The 17293-nt window shown below is 45.6% G+C and overlaps 1 protein-coding gene across 3 annotated transcripts in view; it reads right to left on the minus strand.

Annotated features, from left to right (window-relative positions):
- The window catches only part of CNBD2 (cyclic nucleotide binding domain containing 2), a 79938-nt gene that overhangs the window by 41792 nt on the left and 20853 nt on the right, over window positions 1-17293 (minus strand). For all 3 annotated transcript variants that reach the window (XM_032605161.1, XM_032605160.1, XM_032605162.1), the window contains 4 exons: window positions 14173-14336; window positions 10452-10608; window positions 9791-9942; window positions 7754-7892 (listed from right to left, as the gene is read on the minus strand). In XM_032605161.1, the coding sequence (XP_032461052.1) occupies window positions 7754-7892; window positions 9791-9942; window positions 10452-10608; window positions 14173-14336 (612 nt within the window). The remainder of the gene's footprint in view (window positions 1-7753; window positions 7893-9790; window positions 9943-10451; window positions 10609-14172; window positions 14337-17293) is intronic.

A 17293-nucleotide genomic window follows, 5' to 3' on the forward strand; every position in this document is an offset into this window, starting at 1 on the left:
CTAGCACTAGATTGCTTAATTCTAGACTATTAATACTGTGACCTGCAGTGGACAGCAACTTTTAACTGATAACCTTGTACTTACATCTTAATGCCCATAGTGGTCATTAAGGCAAGTACTTGAGTTCTCCTTCCAGGCACACGGCAGGATTATACTTTTCTCCCCTTTGAATTAGGCATGGCCTTCTTACCACTTTGGCCAATTTCCTTAGCAAAGTGACTTGTGATAATCCTGGGTAGAAACTTTAAAAGCCAGGGAATTCCCTGGTGGTCCAGTGCTTAGGACTTCATGCTCTCACTGCGGGGGTCCCGGGTTCGATCCCTGGTTGGGGAACTAAGATCCTGCAAGCCGCTCAGCTAGGCCTAAATAAATAAATAAATAAAAGCCATCACTTGACTCTCAATATTACCTTCTCCTGTTCTATTGATCATTGAATCATGGGTCAAGAAGGGCCCATGTCTCCATGTGACCTGGGTCCCTGAGTGACCATGAGGAGTAAGGCTTCCTGCTGACCTGCTATGATCAGGTAGTGGGAGGAAGGAACATACTTTGTCAATCCACTGAGATCTGAGGATTTTAAAAATAATTGTGGCTTAATCCAGTTTATCCTAATATAATACCTATGCTTGACTATCTCCTTGGGATTCATTCCTAAAGGTATTATGCATGTTTAAAATTTTGATACATATTTCCAAACAGCCCTCCAGAAATGTTAGATAAGTTTTTTTTTTTAAATAAATTTACTTATTTTATTTATTTATTTTTTGGTGCATTGGGTCTTCATTGCTACATGTGGGCTTTCTCTAGTTGCGGTGAGCAGGGGCTACTCTTCACTGTGGTGCGCGGGCTTCTCATAGCGGTGGCTTCTCTTGTTGCAGAGCATGGGCTCTAGGCACGCGGGCTTCAGTAGTTGCAGCACGTGGGCTCAGTAGTTGTGGTGCACGGGCTTAGTTGCTCCGTGGCATGTGGAATCTTCCCGGACCAGGGCTCGAACCAGTGTCCCCTGCATTGGCAGGCGGATTCTTAACCACTGAGCCACCAGGGAAGCCCCTGGAAGTGTTAGATAAGTTTACACTCTGTCCAACAGTGCATAACAGAACCTGTTGTAATACATCTTTGTAGTACATTGACAACTGGGTTTTCACAACCCTTTTAATATTTTCTAATCTGAGAGGCAAGAAATATACGTCATTTTTCTTATGCATTTCATACTTTATAAAATCTTAATCTTTTTAAGTAGGAATTCTAAAAGACACATTATAAAGGGTTAAGGTTCAAGATAGATTACTGCTGAACAGGAAGGAGAAGAAGAAATCAAACATTTAATAAGCCCTTATTATATTCCAGGCATTGTGCTAGGAGCTTTTTTCAACATTCATTCAACAAACATTTATCCACCAGGAACTGCAGTTACTGGAGAAACACACATGAGCAGTTCTCTCTGGAAAGACTCTCATGTGTCTTTAATCGCATCTGTATCTGTGGAAAAAACAATTTCACCATGCGGTCCCAAGTGATAAACTGTTCAAAATGAGTTGATTATGGGCATTAGTTATGTTTGCAATGCTAGCAGAAATCATGTTCTCCAACTTTGCCGCGACCCCAAGGACGCACAGCCACCCGATGCTGATTTCTCCCTCTAGTGGCAATATCAGTAAACTACAGGAGTCGGGACAACTGTTTTTAGCAGATGAACGTTTAAGCAGCTGGTCAGGTGGGAAATTAAAATGAGAAAAAAAGAGCAGTCCCTTTAGAGGTGGCAGGTGCACTTCAACTCCAGCCAGAGGAGCCACACCAGAACATAGCCTGATCTTCTGAATATTCAAAAGAAGCCAGAAATCAGAACTTTTATATAGAATCTTCGCATTAACAATTAAATCAGGTTTTAGCAAAACACTACAAGGGATAAACCAACTCATCTGCTAGGCAAGAGGCTCTCTACCTGCTGTCACTTTGTGACATCTGTATTATTTTTCTCAGAATGAAGTTCAAGCATTAGAAATCACCTGTGACGCTTATTCAGATGCAGATTTCCAGAGGTAATGAAGCAGAATTTCTGGGGTGAGGCAGGACTCTGCCATGCTTACCAAAATTTGAAAACTCTTCCCTTAGATCAGGGGTCCTCCAGCTTTAGTGCACATCAGAACCACCCAGAAGCAGATGTCAGTGTTGTCAGAACACAGATTACTGAGCCCCTTCTCCCAGAGTTTTGGGTTTAATAGCTCTTGGGTGGGCCCGAGAATTTGCATTTCTAATGAGTTCCCAGGTGTCGCTGCTGGTCCAGTGACAACACTTTGAGAACCACTGGGTTAGAGGGTGACTGAGGTGAGTGAGCATGTGCTGAGCTAATCTCATCCTCACAGACTTTATGAAGTAAGCACACAGTCCCATTTTACAGATAAAGAAATGAAGGCTAAACCAGATTAAGAACATTCTGCTGGTCAGGATGTAACCATCATACTGAGTAAAGAAAGTCTTGAATTTATATCCCTTACTGCTCATCTCCCCCATCGTTTCTGGTTATACAGTATCAAAAGAGCTTAGAGTTAAATTTGCAGACACATGGCATTCTTGGCTTTGGAGGCAATCACCCCAATATTTTAGGAAAGAGGAAGCAGATATCAGGGGGAGAAAGAATGGCCAATTATTCAGGTTGGCCTCGAGGGCTCTCCACCACCAGTTTCTCTTCTAGGCTTTCTCCCACCTCTCCTCACATGACCATCAGGATTCTCCAAACTTATCAAACTCTTGCCCCCTCCAATGGCAAGGACCTCATCCTCATCCTCGCCCTCCTCTGGGTCAGATCCTGTGCATCCAATCCCCTTTTAGTGTTAGTGTGTAGAGGCTGGAAACCAAACACTACATCTCCCACGGTACCTTGAAGCTAAGGCTCTGGATGTGATTTGGGTTCCACCAATCCAGTACACCTGGGCAAGGCTTGGTTTTGGAACTGTGGGACATCCACTTTGCTAGTGGAGACGGTGGCTTCCTGAACTTGGCAGAAGCAGCAGCACCAGTGACAGTCCAGTTCTGAACTCTGATTTGGAGTCGTTTGGGAGTCATTTTCAGTCGAGCCTGTTTCTTCAGGTCTCCCCTCACCAGTAAATCTGTTAGCCATTTAACATCCCGCAGTAAATCCCTTCCTGCTTGCATTAGCTAGACTTGACTGTTCTCTGGAACTGAACCCAAAAATCACAACACAAACACATCCCTGGTGATGCTGAAACAACCGGCTCTTGGGTAAAATGTATGCACATCTATACATTTTACTGTTATGAACGGTGTGTTACACACAATTTATAAATAATAATAAAATATACCACACTCTTATTGGAAATTCCATATAGCCAATCAATTCTCACAGAATGCTTTTATTGACTTTGGCTGAACTCATATCAGTGGCTAGTCTATAGTCACAATTCAACCATAATTTGACAAATGAATTTGCATCCCAATCTATAAATTTAATATTATTAAGTCTGACTTGTACTCTACTGGTAAACTATTTCTCACCCTCTTATAAATTATATTCATTAAATTAAAACCTCTTTTAGCTTTAACACTATGTCTATCAGAACTTCACCTGTTCATCAATTATACAACTTCTATGATGAATCTATGATGAATCATTTTTAAATACTGGAAAACATTTCCTTAATTTTCTGCTCTTTACAATGTAATGGCTACAGACCCAGCCCACTTTGAAATTTAATCTGCATTATAAACATTTTCTCTATAGCTTTCTTAAGACAATCAGCAAAGCCATAAATCAAGACCTGACTTAGAGCGTCTGCCTATTTCCATTGTTTGTGTACATACTCCCACCATGGTCGATTTTCAGCTACCAATGGGAAGTCACTGCACGTGGAACTGAGAAGAGATGTGCACAATGGTAGAGATTTCCACCATATGGATACGATGGGCAAAAGTAACTTCAAGACCATAGATAATAGTAAAACGCAATAAATCCAGGAAATGATAAGTTTTTCAGTAGTTATTACCCTTGTTTTCAATAGTTAATTGTAGGTTTATATAATTTAATTTTTAATAATTATCACGTGTACTGACTTGCAAAATTCCTGAGAACTTAACAATCAGCTCTCTCAGGCCAGGAAGAGCCAGCTCCAGCACACAACCAATCTTGCCCCCTACTTTTGTCTAAGGGCCCAATACTTCAATGCTCATCTCCCACCTCACGTCCTCCAGGAAGCCCTCTTTGGAGCCTTCAGCCTTTCGAGAGTTCCCCATCCTGAATTCTTGTAATTCACAGAGTTTGTACTAATCACTTGGTAGTCGGCATTGACAACTTTGTCTACACTCAGAATCTAGTGGAGAAGATATATAAGGAGAGAGAACCAATCTTTTCTTTTTTTTTTTAATATATAAATTTATTTTATTTTGGGCTGCGTTGGGTCTTCGTTGCTGCACATGGGCTTTCCTCTAGTTGCGGCAAACGGGGACTACTCTTTGCTGCGGTGCATGGGCTTCTCATTGCGGTGGCTTCTTCTGTTGCAGAGCACAGGCTCTAGGCACGCGGGCTTCAGTAGTTGTGGCACTTGGGCTCAGTAGTTGTGGCTTGCGGGCTCTAGAGCACAGGCTCAGTAGGTGTGGTGCATGGGCTAACTGCTTCCCGATCTTCCCGGACCAGGGCTCGAACCCGTGTCCCCTGCATTGGCAGGCAGATTCTTAACCACTGTGCCACCAGGGAAGCCCCAGAAAACCAATTTTTTCCACCTTTGTATCCCTCCAGAGCCTGGGCCACTGTGTCATGATCTTGGCAAAAACTTGGCAGATGTCTGTGGTGGCTTAATATGTAGGCAACAGGTATACAGGAGATATTAAATATGGGCGTCTTGGGGCAGAATTCTGGCTCTGCCACTTACTAGCTACGTGGCCTTTCTTAAGGCATCTTAGCTTCAACTTCTTCATCTGCAAACTTGGAATAATAATATCTTCCTGGTAGAGCTACAGTGAAGATTTATGATAGAATGGTACTAGGTACACAGTTATTCATCAAAGCACTGTTTGAAATAGCAAACGTTGAGATAACCTAAATATCCATCAATTAGGGAACTGGTTAAAGTACAACCATACATATGGAATCTAAAAAAACAGTACTGATGAACCTAGTGGCAGGGCAGGAATAAATACGCAGACGTAGAGAATGGTCTTGAGGACACTGAGGGGGAAGGGGAAGCGGGGACAAAGTGAGAGCGTAGCATTGACATATGTACACTACCAAATGTAAAATGGATGGCTAGTGGGAAGCTGCTGCATAGCACAGCACGGGGAGATCAGCTCGATGCTTTGTGATGACCTACAGGGGTAGGATAGGGAGGGTGGGAGGGAGACACAAGAGGGAGGGGATATGGGGATATATGTATACATATAGCTGATTTATTTTGCTGTACAGCAGAAACTAACACAACATTGTAAAGCAATTACACTCCAATAAATATATAAAAAAATAAAGCACAACCATACAGTAAAATACTCATGAGTGGTAAAAGAGAATGAATGAGTTCTTTATGTACTGATATGGAACAACCTACAGAAATACTCTTAAATGAAACAACAAAGTGCAGAACAGTCTGTATAGGATAACACCACTTAAGAAAAAGAAGGAAAGAACATATACACACGCATTTGCCTGTATAGAGGGAGAACATGTGGAGGACAGAGACATAGAAACTGGTGCTGGTGGTGGTCCCTGGGGAGGGATACTCTGGGAGAGAGAGAGGGGAGGGAGACATCACGCTTGTGAATGTTTTGAATTTTGAACCATGTGAAGTACTACCTATTCCAAAATAAACAAAAAAAGATTAATGATGTTAGTAGCACTCCTAGCACAGGAGCAAAGAGCCTCAAAAAAAATAGTGACTCTTATGATGATGATGATGATGAACTACTTAGGATTTGAGCAGGGTCAACAATTGATGGAAAGGTCAACACAAATCCCAAGTCCCAGCTTCTGGGAAGAAGAGTTTTGGGGTCAGACAGACCTCGGTCGAACCCTGCCTCTGCCCCTCATCAACTGCATGACCTTGAACAAGCCACCTAACCTTCCTTTCCACCTCTGTAAAATGGGAATAATGACAATATCAACCTCCTTAAATTTTTTTTTCATTATGAACCTACAGAGCAGGGGGCAAAGGACATAAAGCAATTCACAAAACACAAAATTCAGATAGTAAACAAACATGATTAACCTCACTAGTAATCAGAGAAAAAACATAAGTTAAATCCTCAGTGAGGCAGTAATTGCCACATATTAAATTTAAAAACTTTTGAAAGAATGACGGCTGAGGTTGGTGGCACTCGCAAAGTTGTGTGATGTTGGGAGCTAGAGAAAGTGGATCCCTCCTTGTGAAAAGCAGTTTGTTCCAAGAGTCATAAAAATGGTGATGCTAAGCAATTTCAATTTTGGAAATCTATTCTGTGGTAATGAGTTCATTTGTCCCTCTTCCTGGAAAGTTGTATAATGTGGTCGTATTACTTTTACAATTTAGAGATTATAATTATAAAAAGTGATCTGGAAATTTCCCTGGTGGCGCAGTGGTTAAGAATCCACCTGCCAATGCAGGGGACACGGGTTCAAGCCCTGGCCTGGGAAGATCCCACATGCCACGGAGCAACTAAGCCCATGCGCCACAACTACTGAGCCTGCGCTCTAGAGCCTGCGAGCCACAACTACTGACCCCGAGTGCCACAGCTACTGAAGCCCGCGCGCCTAGAGCCCGTGCTCCACAACAAGAGAAGCCACCGCAATGAGAAGCCCGCGCACCGCAACAAAGAGTTGCCCCCACTTGCCGCAAGTAGAGAAAGCCCGTGCGCAGCAACGAAGACCCAATGCAGCCAAAAAGAAATAATAAATAAATAAATAAGTGACCTGGCATCATTAAAATTCAAGAGCCAAATGCATAATTTAAATATGTATCTGTTTGTAAATAAACATGTATATGAGCTGAAGAAGGGGGTACCCTCCCCACACCTGCCCTCTTTGTAATATAACAGCTATATCTTAACGTTCACAGCAACCCTCTGAGGGAGGGAGGCCAAAGTGTGTCCTTTGTCTTTTTTTTTTTTTAACATCTTTATTGGAGTATAATTGCTTTACAATGGTGTGTTAGTTTCTGCCGTATAACAAAGTGGATCAGCGATATGCATACTATAACCCCATATCCCCTCCCTCTTGCATCTCCCTCCCTCCCACCCTCTCTATCCCACCCCTCTAGGTGGTCACAAAGCACTGCTGATCTCCCTGTGCTACGCAGCTGCTTCCCACTAGCTCTCTACTTTACGTTTGGTAGTGTATATATGTCCATGCCTCTCTCTCACTTCGTCCCAGCTTACTCTTCCCCCTCCCTGTGTCTTCAAGTCCATTATCTACATCTGCCTCTTTATTCCTGTCCTGTCCCTAGGTTCATCTTTTTTTTTTAGATTCCATATATATGTGTTAGCATACGGTATTTATTTTTCTCTTTCTGACTTCACTCTGTATGACAGTCTCTAGGTCCATCCACCTCACTACTCAGTTTTGTTTCTCTTTATGGCTGAGTAATATTCCATTGTATATATGTGCCACATCTTTAGCCATTCACCTGTCAATGGACATTCCTTTGCCTTTTTAAGTAGGATGTGGGCGCTCAGAAAAAGATGTGTTGAAGGCCAGGGCTCTGCCGGTCACCTGGCTACAGGACATTAGATTAGGCATGCTCTTCCCAGCTTCACCACCCAACCCCAGACCTCTTACCTTACACACAAACACGATGGAGGACGATTCTACAAAGTCCTTTGAGATCAGCTGCCCGTATGAGAACTTCTCTATCTTCCCCAGGATTACGAGCTTCCAGAGCTTCTCATCGGACCAGGAGTGAAACAGATCCATCTTCCTGAGGGGAAAAGCCTGTTAGACTTCATCGCCCTCCGTCACCAAGGGGGCTCAGCACTTAGCAATTTCCAGAAAAGGAATATGTTCTCCTGCTCTTACAAAGGCCTGAGGTGGAAGATTTCACGCCCACCCTGCTCACTAGCCTAGCCTGCAGCCGATCTCCTGTCACTTGTCCTTTGCTCCCCTGCCCTCTTCTCAAGGCCCTGCCCTTCAGCTGCTCCCCGCACTGTGCCTCAGACGCACCCGGGGTGATTGGAGCTCTGCTTCTTTCACTTCCGCTCCTCCCTCCAGGAGCTTCTCCTGACTGAATCCCCCGCCAACCTTGTTACCACTGAGCTACTCCCATTCCAAGGAGCACCCAAGAGTTCCTCACTTCAGCTCACTGGCTATCCTGTCCCCCAGCCCAGCAGTCCAGGCCCTACCTTTGGTTTGGGCAGCTCATTCCAACCCCTGTCTCCTCCAGACTATTGGCTTCAAATCCTCAGCCCTGGGCCTGGGAATGGGGGAAGTCTGGACTCTCCTCTTTTGGCCTGTTTGTGCCCTGTGGTGAAAGGCCCACCCGGCAGTGACCACCCCTTCCGCGATCTTGAACCTCATACACCGCTGATCATAGGTTTCCCTTCCCTCGCAGGTGGCCCCGCGGGGCTGCCAACAAAAATCATCTTAGATCTTCTCAGCTCCAACAGATTATGAGCTCTGAACTCGGGTGATTCAGGCCTCAACCTAGGCAAGGGAGCACCGAGTTCTGTCCAGGGCATCAAAGGGGAACAGGGTCAGTGCCATGCCCAAGGAGGAGAAGGGTCTGGAAACACAGGAGGAAAGCAGGCCCACCACAGAAGGAGCACCTCCTGGGCCAAGACTGAGCCACGCACTTCCCACAATCACCTCATTTGATTCTTACAATGACCTCGGGAGAGAGGAATTGTTATCCCCATTTTACTGTGCAGGAGGCTAAAGCCCAGAGAAGTGAAGTGACCTATCTAGGGTCCCATGGTGGATAAGCCTAAGAGCTGAGATTAGAACACGGTCCTATTTTTCTTCCACTGTATAAAAAAATGAACTGCCCCTCCCTTCAGAACCGAGTCCCTCCCTTTCGGGCTGCAGCCCCTTCATGCAGACGGCTTTCTCTCAGTTCCAGCCCACCCCTCTGCTCAACACGCCTCTCTATGGCCCTGCAACCCTACAACCTGGATTCTCAGTGCCAGTGCAGATGCTCCATTTGATTTTCACTCTTTTCCTCAAGGCAAGTAACTAAAGACAATTAAATGAGCACCTGCATGCACCTGGCACTGTGATAACACAGGGATGATGACGGTGAAAGAGGCAGGTCTGCCCTTGCCACTGTGCTGCTTACTGTCTGATGGCACAAATAAACTGTAATGAAAGTATTATATGTTCAAGAATTACAGTTTGGACGGGGCTTTACGGAAACACAGGGTAGAAGCACTGAGGGGGCACCCTCTCTATTCTGGAGTGAGGGTAGGTGGGCTTGGTTAGTGAGGCAGGGTGGTGAAGCCCAGAGACTCTGAGTCAGGCATTCTGGTTACATCACCATCCTGAGCCTTGCTTCCCTCACTGTAAACTGGGGAGAAAAAGAGAAAGAACATCATGGGTTGAATGTGAGATTAGATATAACGGGTGGTACAAAGGGCTGAGCATCCTGCCTGGCCCAGCAAGTGCTCAATGCATGTTAGCTATCCTGTTGTTACTATCCCATAAGGAAGGGATATTTGAACTGTGACCTGAAGGTATGTTAGGAGTTTGCTAGATGGAGAAGTTGGGTGGGAGGTGGGTACCAAAGAGCATTCCAAGCAGAGAGAACAGCACCTAGTGTTCCCCACTGGGTCTGGGACAAAGGCACCTAATAGACACACAGGGGGAAGATGCTGGTGGAGTTACCTAAAAAATTCAAACCGATGCTGAGCATTCTTTTTAACTTCTTGGTCCAGTTTATTAGCAAGGAAATCCTCTCTGTCAACAACCAAGAACTCTGTTTCTTCCATACAGACCACGGTGGCCCTCCTCACTGAAGAAGTTAGAAAGTCCATTTCCTGTTGGGTAGACAGGGGCAAAGGCAAGTGAGAGGTCACGCCTGGCGTTCTGCCCGCAGCCCTGACCACCTCTTCCCTGCTTCCATCTCCCCTGAGAAATCTCTCCTCCCCAGACTGCAGGTTCCCTGGACCGTCCTGTGCCCCTGCTCACTCCCTGCTCCTATGGGCCCATGCCCCTCCCTCTTAATATGCTGCCTGTGGAAAAAGGGGCAACTGGCTTGACCAGGGCAGAGAGAGGAAGCTGGAGAGGCCTTGCTGAGGAGTCACTGCACCTCTAGGGGGTTATAGAGGGAACATACTCCTTAAACATCACAGACGAAGTGGTGGGACTTGGGCATCACTGGCTCCAACTCAATCAGCATTTCACAGGTAAGGGCTCTGTGACCCACAACAGCACAGTGACTGCACAGAGCGAAAGGCAGGACTGAGCCTGGCCTAGAGGCTGTAGCAGGAGTCCTGTCACACCCCGAACCCCACCCCAGGAACGCAGACCCGTCCCCCGTGCTTACCCCAAAACAGCTGCCCTTTTGCAGCAACGTTGGGTGGGGGTCCAGGAAGACACTGCTGCCATCTTCGTCCTCGGTCATGGCCACCGTGCCCAGGTAGATAAAATAAAAGCTGTTGGCCCTCTGGCCCTTCCTGAAGATCACACGCCTGCGACCAAACCTGGGAAAAGACCATGGCCAGTTGACCTGGTAGCAACACAGGGTCTGGTCCCTAGGGGGAGGAGATCTGGACGGGCCGTGCTCTCTGCTCTGGAGTATGAAAGCACAGACTGGGACTAGAAGGGACCTCAGAACAGCCCAGCCCCATCCCCACCAAGCTTGACCCCTTCACTAACATTTGTCCAGCCACCCGCCTCCATTAGAGGAAGCTGCCGCAGAGCAGAGCCTTTGTCAGTCTGCTTAGGCAATGAGCAGTTGTTGAATAAATGAATGAACAAATGCTGGAAGCAATGGATGAGTAGCTAAATGATTATGAGCACTGGCTTTAGAGTGAGACCAGGATCCAAATCCTGGTTTTGCCCTTAGCTGTGGGACACTAGGCAACTCATATCCCCTCTCTGAGCCTCAGTTACTCTTGTCTGTAAAATGCAGATGAGCATACGTAGAAAGAGATGGATAAATGATCTTATTATGATCCCTAATAGCTCACTATCCAACTGGGACCCTTTAGGGTAGAGGTACCCAGGTTCAGAGCAAACTAACAGCTCTTAAGCTCAGAGGAGGAGAGTTTCTGTATTTCAAATGCAAGTTCAAATCAAACCTCTTCACTTCATTCATTCAATCAGTTAGACAAATACCAATGGTGTCTAACAGGTGTAGCGATAAAAAATACAAATTTTGTTCTCAAAATTATGGTCAAATACAAGAAGTAAATAAGGTTTAAAAATGCTTTAAAAGAGGTAAGGCACAGGCTAATTCAGAAGCAGAGAGAAAGGGCACTTAACCCAGTTTAGGAAGGCCAGAGAAGGCTCTAGGATGGTGGCTAGAGTCATCCAGGTGGCCAGAGAGATGGAAGAGTGTCGTAGGCAGAGGGACCACCAAGTCCAAAAGCACAGAGATGGCTGGAGGCCTGGCATATTCAAAGAAAGAACAGTAAGCTCCATCAGACAGGACAATGTACAAACCAGAGGCTTTATCAATAGAGGAAAGAGGCCACAGCCCAGATGACAATGACTAGATGGGAGAAGGCAAGCATATTCAGCCAGGAAGTAACACTTTGGGGACAAGAGAGCACAGACCATCTCTTCATTCAGAGACCATAACCTACATTTTGGGAGTGAAGAGATATCTCATACAGCAGATATCTGTTGTTTTCTCTGCCAAGCACCTGGTCACCTTTTTCCACCAACTGCACCCTGATTTTACTTTGGGGGAAACACCTTTTCTTGACTCTTAGACAATTAGAACATCACTAACCCACTGGTGACTCAAGTGAGATCACCCTGGCTCAGAAAGAATTAATCCCAAGGCTCTGACTTGACTGGGAAGAGGTATTTTCTCCTTCCCAATGGACTGAACCTGGAAAGCTAGAAGTTTGGAGCTGTGGCTGTAGCAGCCAGCTTGCCACCATGAAGCGAGAGTCTCAGACAGAGACTCTCCTTTGCATTTGCATTTGCATAAGCTGCTTATGCAAATGAAGTGCCAAGAGATGGAGAGAGACAGACACAAACGTGGGTCCTGGTGACACTGAGCCCCTGAATCCAGCTGAGCCTGAAGCTGGAGAACTATCCCAGGACTTTCAGATACATGAGCCACCAATGCATTCCCTTAGGCTGGGTTTTCTGTCGCTTTCGAGTGGAAGAATTCTATCTAATCTGCTAATTCCCAGTCCCAGAAATAGTAATCAGCAACTAGCGGAGGGCTTTAACAATTACCACCTCCTGATGTTCACAAAAAGCCTGTAAAATTCATACTATTATCTTTATATCACTCATGGGGATACTAGGCTCAGAAAGGTTAAGTGGCTTGCCTGAGGTCACACAGCAGATGGGGCATTAAATTCCGGAGCTTCTAAGCCTGTGACTCTTTTTCTTTCTGTGACGCCATTCTGCCTGCTATAGAATCTTACTTTAAGAGAGCAGTGGGGGCTTCCCTGGTGGCGCAGTGGTTGAGAGTCCGCCTGCCGATGCAGGGGACGCGGGTTCGTGCCCCAGTCCGGGAAGATCCCACATGCCGTGGAGCGGCTGGGCCCGTGAGCCATGGCCGCTGAGCCTGCGCGTCCGGAGCCTGTGCTCCGCAACGGGAGAGGCCACAAAAAAAAAAACAGACAGCAGTGACTTCCTCTCTTCTTTACTGGGCTAGAACAAAGCAGATGGTTGCCTCTGCCTGGAATGTCCCGTCTACACCTCCACTTGTCAAATCTACCTGTTCAAATGCCACCTCTTCTGTGAAACTCCCTTGGCCAAGCTAGCTGGAAGGTTACCTCCTCCTGGCTTATTACTTGTGAAACAGACCCTGCGTGGGTCATAAAGAGTCGTCTGCAATCCGTAGTTAGTTGTGGTTTTGTCTTAGACTGTGACTGCTATGAAGGAAGATAGGGCACAAACCTATAGTGACCTTACATCTTAGATTTCAAGACAGGTCTTACCTCAAATATTCTGCTAGGCTGCCCCCCTGAGGCCACTGAAATGTCCTGGAAATAACTATTTTCACATGTACCTCTTGGGCTTCTCTACTACAAGGGATTTACAAGGTCCCTTTTTGTGTGTTTCACGGACCAGTTGACAATCTGGTGAAGGTTTCACAGAACAATGTTTTAAATGTATAAAATAATATACATTAGAATTACAGTTTAGAAAAAACCAAGTTTGTGATATAGCAATATATGTGCCTCTTTATTAAGGCACTGAAAAACAAGAGCCAGCAGCAGATCTAATAACTACCATCATTTCAAAGATGTGATAAATATAAATTATCTTTTGAGAAATCTGCAGCAACTTGAATATGTCATAATACCTGTATTTTTTTATTTATAAAAAAAATTATACAGGGACTTCCCAGGTGGTCCAGTGGTTAAGAATCCACCTCCCAATGCAGGGGATGCGGGTTTGATCCCTGGTCAGGGAACTAAGATCCCACATGCCACAGGGCAACTAAGCCCGCATGCCACAACTAGAGGGAAGCCTGCACGCTGCAACGAAAGACCCTGCATGCCACAACTAAGACCTGACACAGCCAAATAAATAAATAGTATGCAGTGGTTTGTTACCTACATTCATGACTGAAGGAAACTATAAATTTCAGAGGTTAATGAAAATACAGATATAATATTTTTTTCTCATCCAGGTTCACAGACTCTTGCCCTAGTTGTTCCTACCTGGATGTAGTACCTCATCTGTGATCCCTTCTGGCTTTTAGGGCCTGGATTTGAGTCTCGGCTCTGCTACTTATTTTCTGGGTGAACTAGGATGACTTATTTCCCCCCCGAGCCTCAGTTTTCTCATCTGAAAAATGAGGGAATTAGACTAGATCCTTTCTGAGGTTCCAACCAGGTCCTCTCCAGACTCAGTGACTCCTTAATTCTGGGTAGATTCTCAATGAATGGCTGAGACACAGTGGGCTGCAGTCATAACGGTGAGCACCAAGGTGAAGTGACAGAAGGTTTCACACGGCTGACACCCCGCAGAGCGGCTGGTAGACCCGCCGTGTTCTTTGCAGCCGGGCCCTTCTTGCCCTGCCCAGCCCAGCCCCAGCCCAGGGGCCAAGGGATGTGCCCCTCACTGACCGTTCAAAGCGCATGACCTTGGCCAGGAGCATCTGCAGGGGCTCCGAGTAGTTCCGGTAACTATCCAGAACCTGCAGGAGGTTACAGAGGGACTGGATCTCGCGCTCTGCCCTCCAAGCGGGCTTCTTCTGCGTGATCTGAATGGCCCTTGGAGGGAAGTGACCCTGGAAAGAGAGAGCCAAAGTGACACAGAGGGCCCAGCAGTTTCCCCCAGGGGCTAGCAGGCAACTCCCCACACTCCTGCTTTCACACTTTCCCACTCCCCATACAATAGTGGCTGACATGTAATGAGTGCTTCCTGTGTGCCAGGCATCGGGATAGGCAACTTACACACACCGTCTCATTGAATCTTTACCTAAAGAAGCGAGGCACGATTATTATCCCCTTTGACAGATGACGACATTCAGGCAGGATTATTACCCAGATTTGTTACATGCCAAGGCCTGTATCCCCAGCTACTGATCATACTACCTCTGCTGTTCATTGACCACGCCCCCAAGTCAATAATGGGCCTCCCTGGGCTCCAAGGGCCCTTTGACACACTTCAGTCAGGGGAGACCTCCCCTGCCTCAGCCTATACCTCAGCATGCTCCTGGAGCCTAAGGAACAAAGAGAGCCTACAGAGACTCTTAGCTAACCCTCAGCAGCCAGGACTCGTGGACCAGGGGGCGGGCAGATCTACCCATTCGCTCACCACTCCTACCTGCCAGGGAAATGGCACCGTGAGTTGTTAACACCCCTCACTGGCTGCCCGTTGCACTTAGGAGAAAATGTTAACTCCTACCACAGCCTGGGGCCCCACATGGTCTGACTCCCTACCTGCCTACTGCCCTCCAACCTCTCCTCCTGCCTCTCCCCTCATTCTCTAGCCTTCTACCCATCTCTTGCAAGTGCCAAGCTCACTTCTGTCTTTAGATCTTTGCTTGGGCTGTTTCCTCTGCCCAGAATGTTCTTCCCCTGGGTTTTCACATGGATATGGCTGCCGCCTCCTCCTCCTCATTCTGCTCTCAGCTCATATGGTGCCACATCCTCAGGGAGTTCCTTCTGCATCATCTGAGCTAAAATAGCAGGCCCCCTTCCCAGCACTCTGTGAGCTCTGAATCATTCTCTTCAAAGCATTTAATACTTTCTGAAATGACCTTATTCTTTTTTGGTTAATGTGGATATTATCTGTCATTTCCCCACCCTACACACACACACACACACACACACACACACACACACACACACACACACACACGTGTAGAACTGCACTGTCCACTATGGCAGCCAACAGCCACATGTGGCTACTTAAATTTAAATTAAATTAGATAAAAAATAAGCCCCTCAGTCACACTAACGACAAGGGTTCAGTAGCTACATGTGTCTGCTGGCTACCGTTTTGGATAATGCAGACTACTAAACATTTCCATTGTCACAGAAAGTTCCATCGGACAAAGGTGCTCTAGAATATAAGCTCCAATATAAACACGATAGTGGCCTTGTCTACCTTGTTTTCCACTCTAGAATAATGTCTCATCTGTAGTGGGCACTCAACAAAATACATATTTATGGAAGGAAGGAATGAACACCGGCAGTCTTACATAACAGTAACCGTCATAGAAGCAAAAGGAAAGTGGGACATGATGCAGAATTCTGATCTTCACAACAACAGACGGAAAGGCAGTGTAGCACAGTGGTTAAAAGCACACAGGCTCTGCTGCCAGGTGCCTGGGTGTGAACTTTGTCCTGCGACTTCCCATTTGTGTGTCCTGGCACAAGTCTCTTCTCCCGGAGCCCCTGTTTCCCTACCTGATGATAACAGAAACGACACGTACAAATAGCAGGGTTAATACGTGTCAAGGGCTTACAATGTGCATGGCACAGAGCAAGGGCTATGGAAGTGCTGGTCTTTTTTATGGTCTGAATCCAATCTTTCTCCTTTCTCTCTCTTACTATCAATAACCCATTAGGATTTCTATCATAGGGTCTATTTATGGCAAAACAGATGCCTCTGGCTTCTATGAACCAAACTTATTTTTCGGGCCCACTTAGGGCCCTAATTCCTCCAGAAAATCCTTCTAATCACCCCTAACCCTTGAGACTCCTTCTGTGGATTTCTACAAAAGTGACAGTTTGTTATTAATTTCCTGGGTAAGTTTCATCTCCTTAACTCCTAATTAGCTCCTTAAGGGAAGGTGCGAATGTTACACAACCTAGCACAGTTATCCTTGTCCTTCAGTATCCACAAGGTGGGGAGGAAGGATTGGTTCCAAGACCCCTGCCAATACCAAAATCTGCAGATGCTCAAGTCCCTTATCTAAAATGCTGTAGTATTTGCACATCCTCCTGTATACTTTAAATCATCCCTAGATTACTTATAATACCTAACGCAATGTACATACTATGTAAATAGTTGCAAATACAATAACTAGTTGCTGTCTGCAAGCAGTATTCAAGTTTTGCTTTTTGGAACTTTCTGGAATTTTTCTTTTCTGAATATTTTCTATCCGTGGTCAGTTGAATCCACGGATGTAGAACCTGCAGATACAGACCACTGTCTGTATTCCCCACCACCAGACACAGATCTAGGCCTACCTTAGGAGCTCATAAAAATATCTGGAATGGGGAAAAGGGAATAGTATTCAAACAGAGCCCTGCCTGTTTCTCACACACCATTTCTCAGCGCTGTCACCCTCACTCACTTCAGGCCAGCCATCTCCTCATTGTGTTCATCTAGCATACAGGAAGGGTAAAGGAAAATAAGAAGGGCTGCCCATAATCCTACCACCCAGAACTAGCCATTTCATGCGGCATTCTTGTTTCCTGCCTTTTTCTTATGCATAAATAAAATTTTTGAAAATAACATAATACATGACTATTTTCCATTAAAAATCAGAACAATATATATAGTTAAAATCCCCTTGTACCATGTCACCAGTAACCCAGACCTGCTCTCCACCACCAGAGTTAACCATTTATATATATTATTATATACTTATACGTGTGCCCACAGAATATGTATAGAATTGTTTTATTTTTATTTGCATAAATGTTAGACTGCTGACATCGTTTATGCAACTTGTCTTTTTTTCACTCAATATTTTTTTAAACCATGTTTTAGAAATGTACCCATTGTTTC

Source organism: Phocoena sinus, chromosome 15, assembly GCF_008692025.1.
Source record: "Phocoena sinus isolate mPhoSin1 chromosome 15, mPhoSin1.pri, whole genome shotgun sequence".
In the NCBI taxonomy this organism is placed as follows: domain Eukaryota; kingdom Metazoa; phylum Chordata; class Mammalia; order Artiodactyla; family Phocoenidae; genus Phocoena; species Phocoena sinus.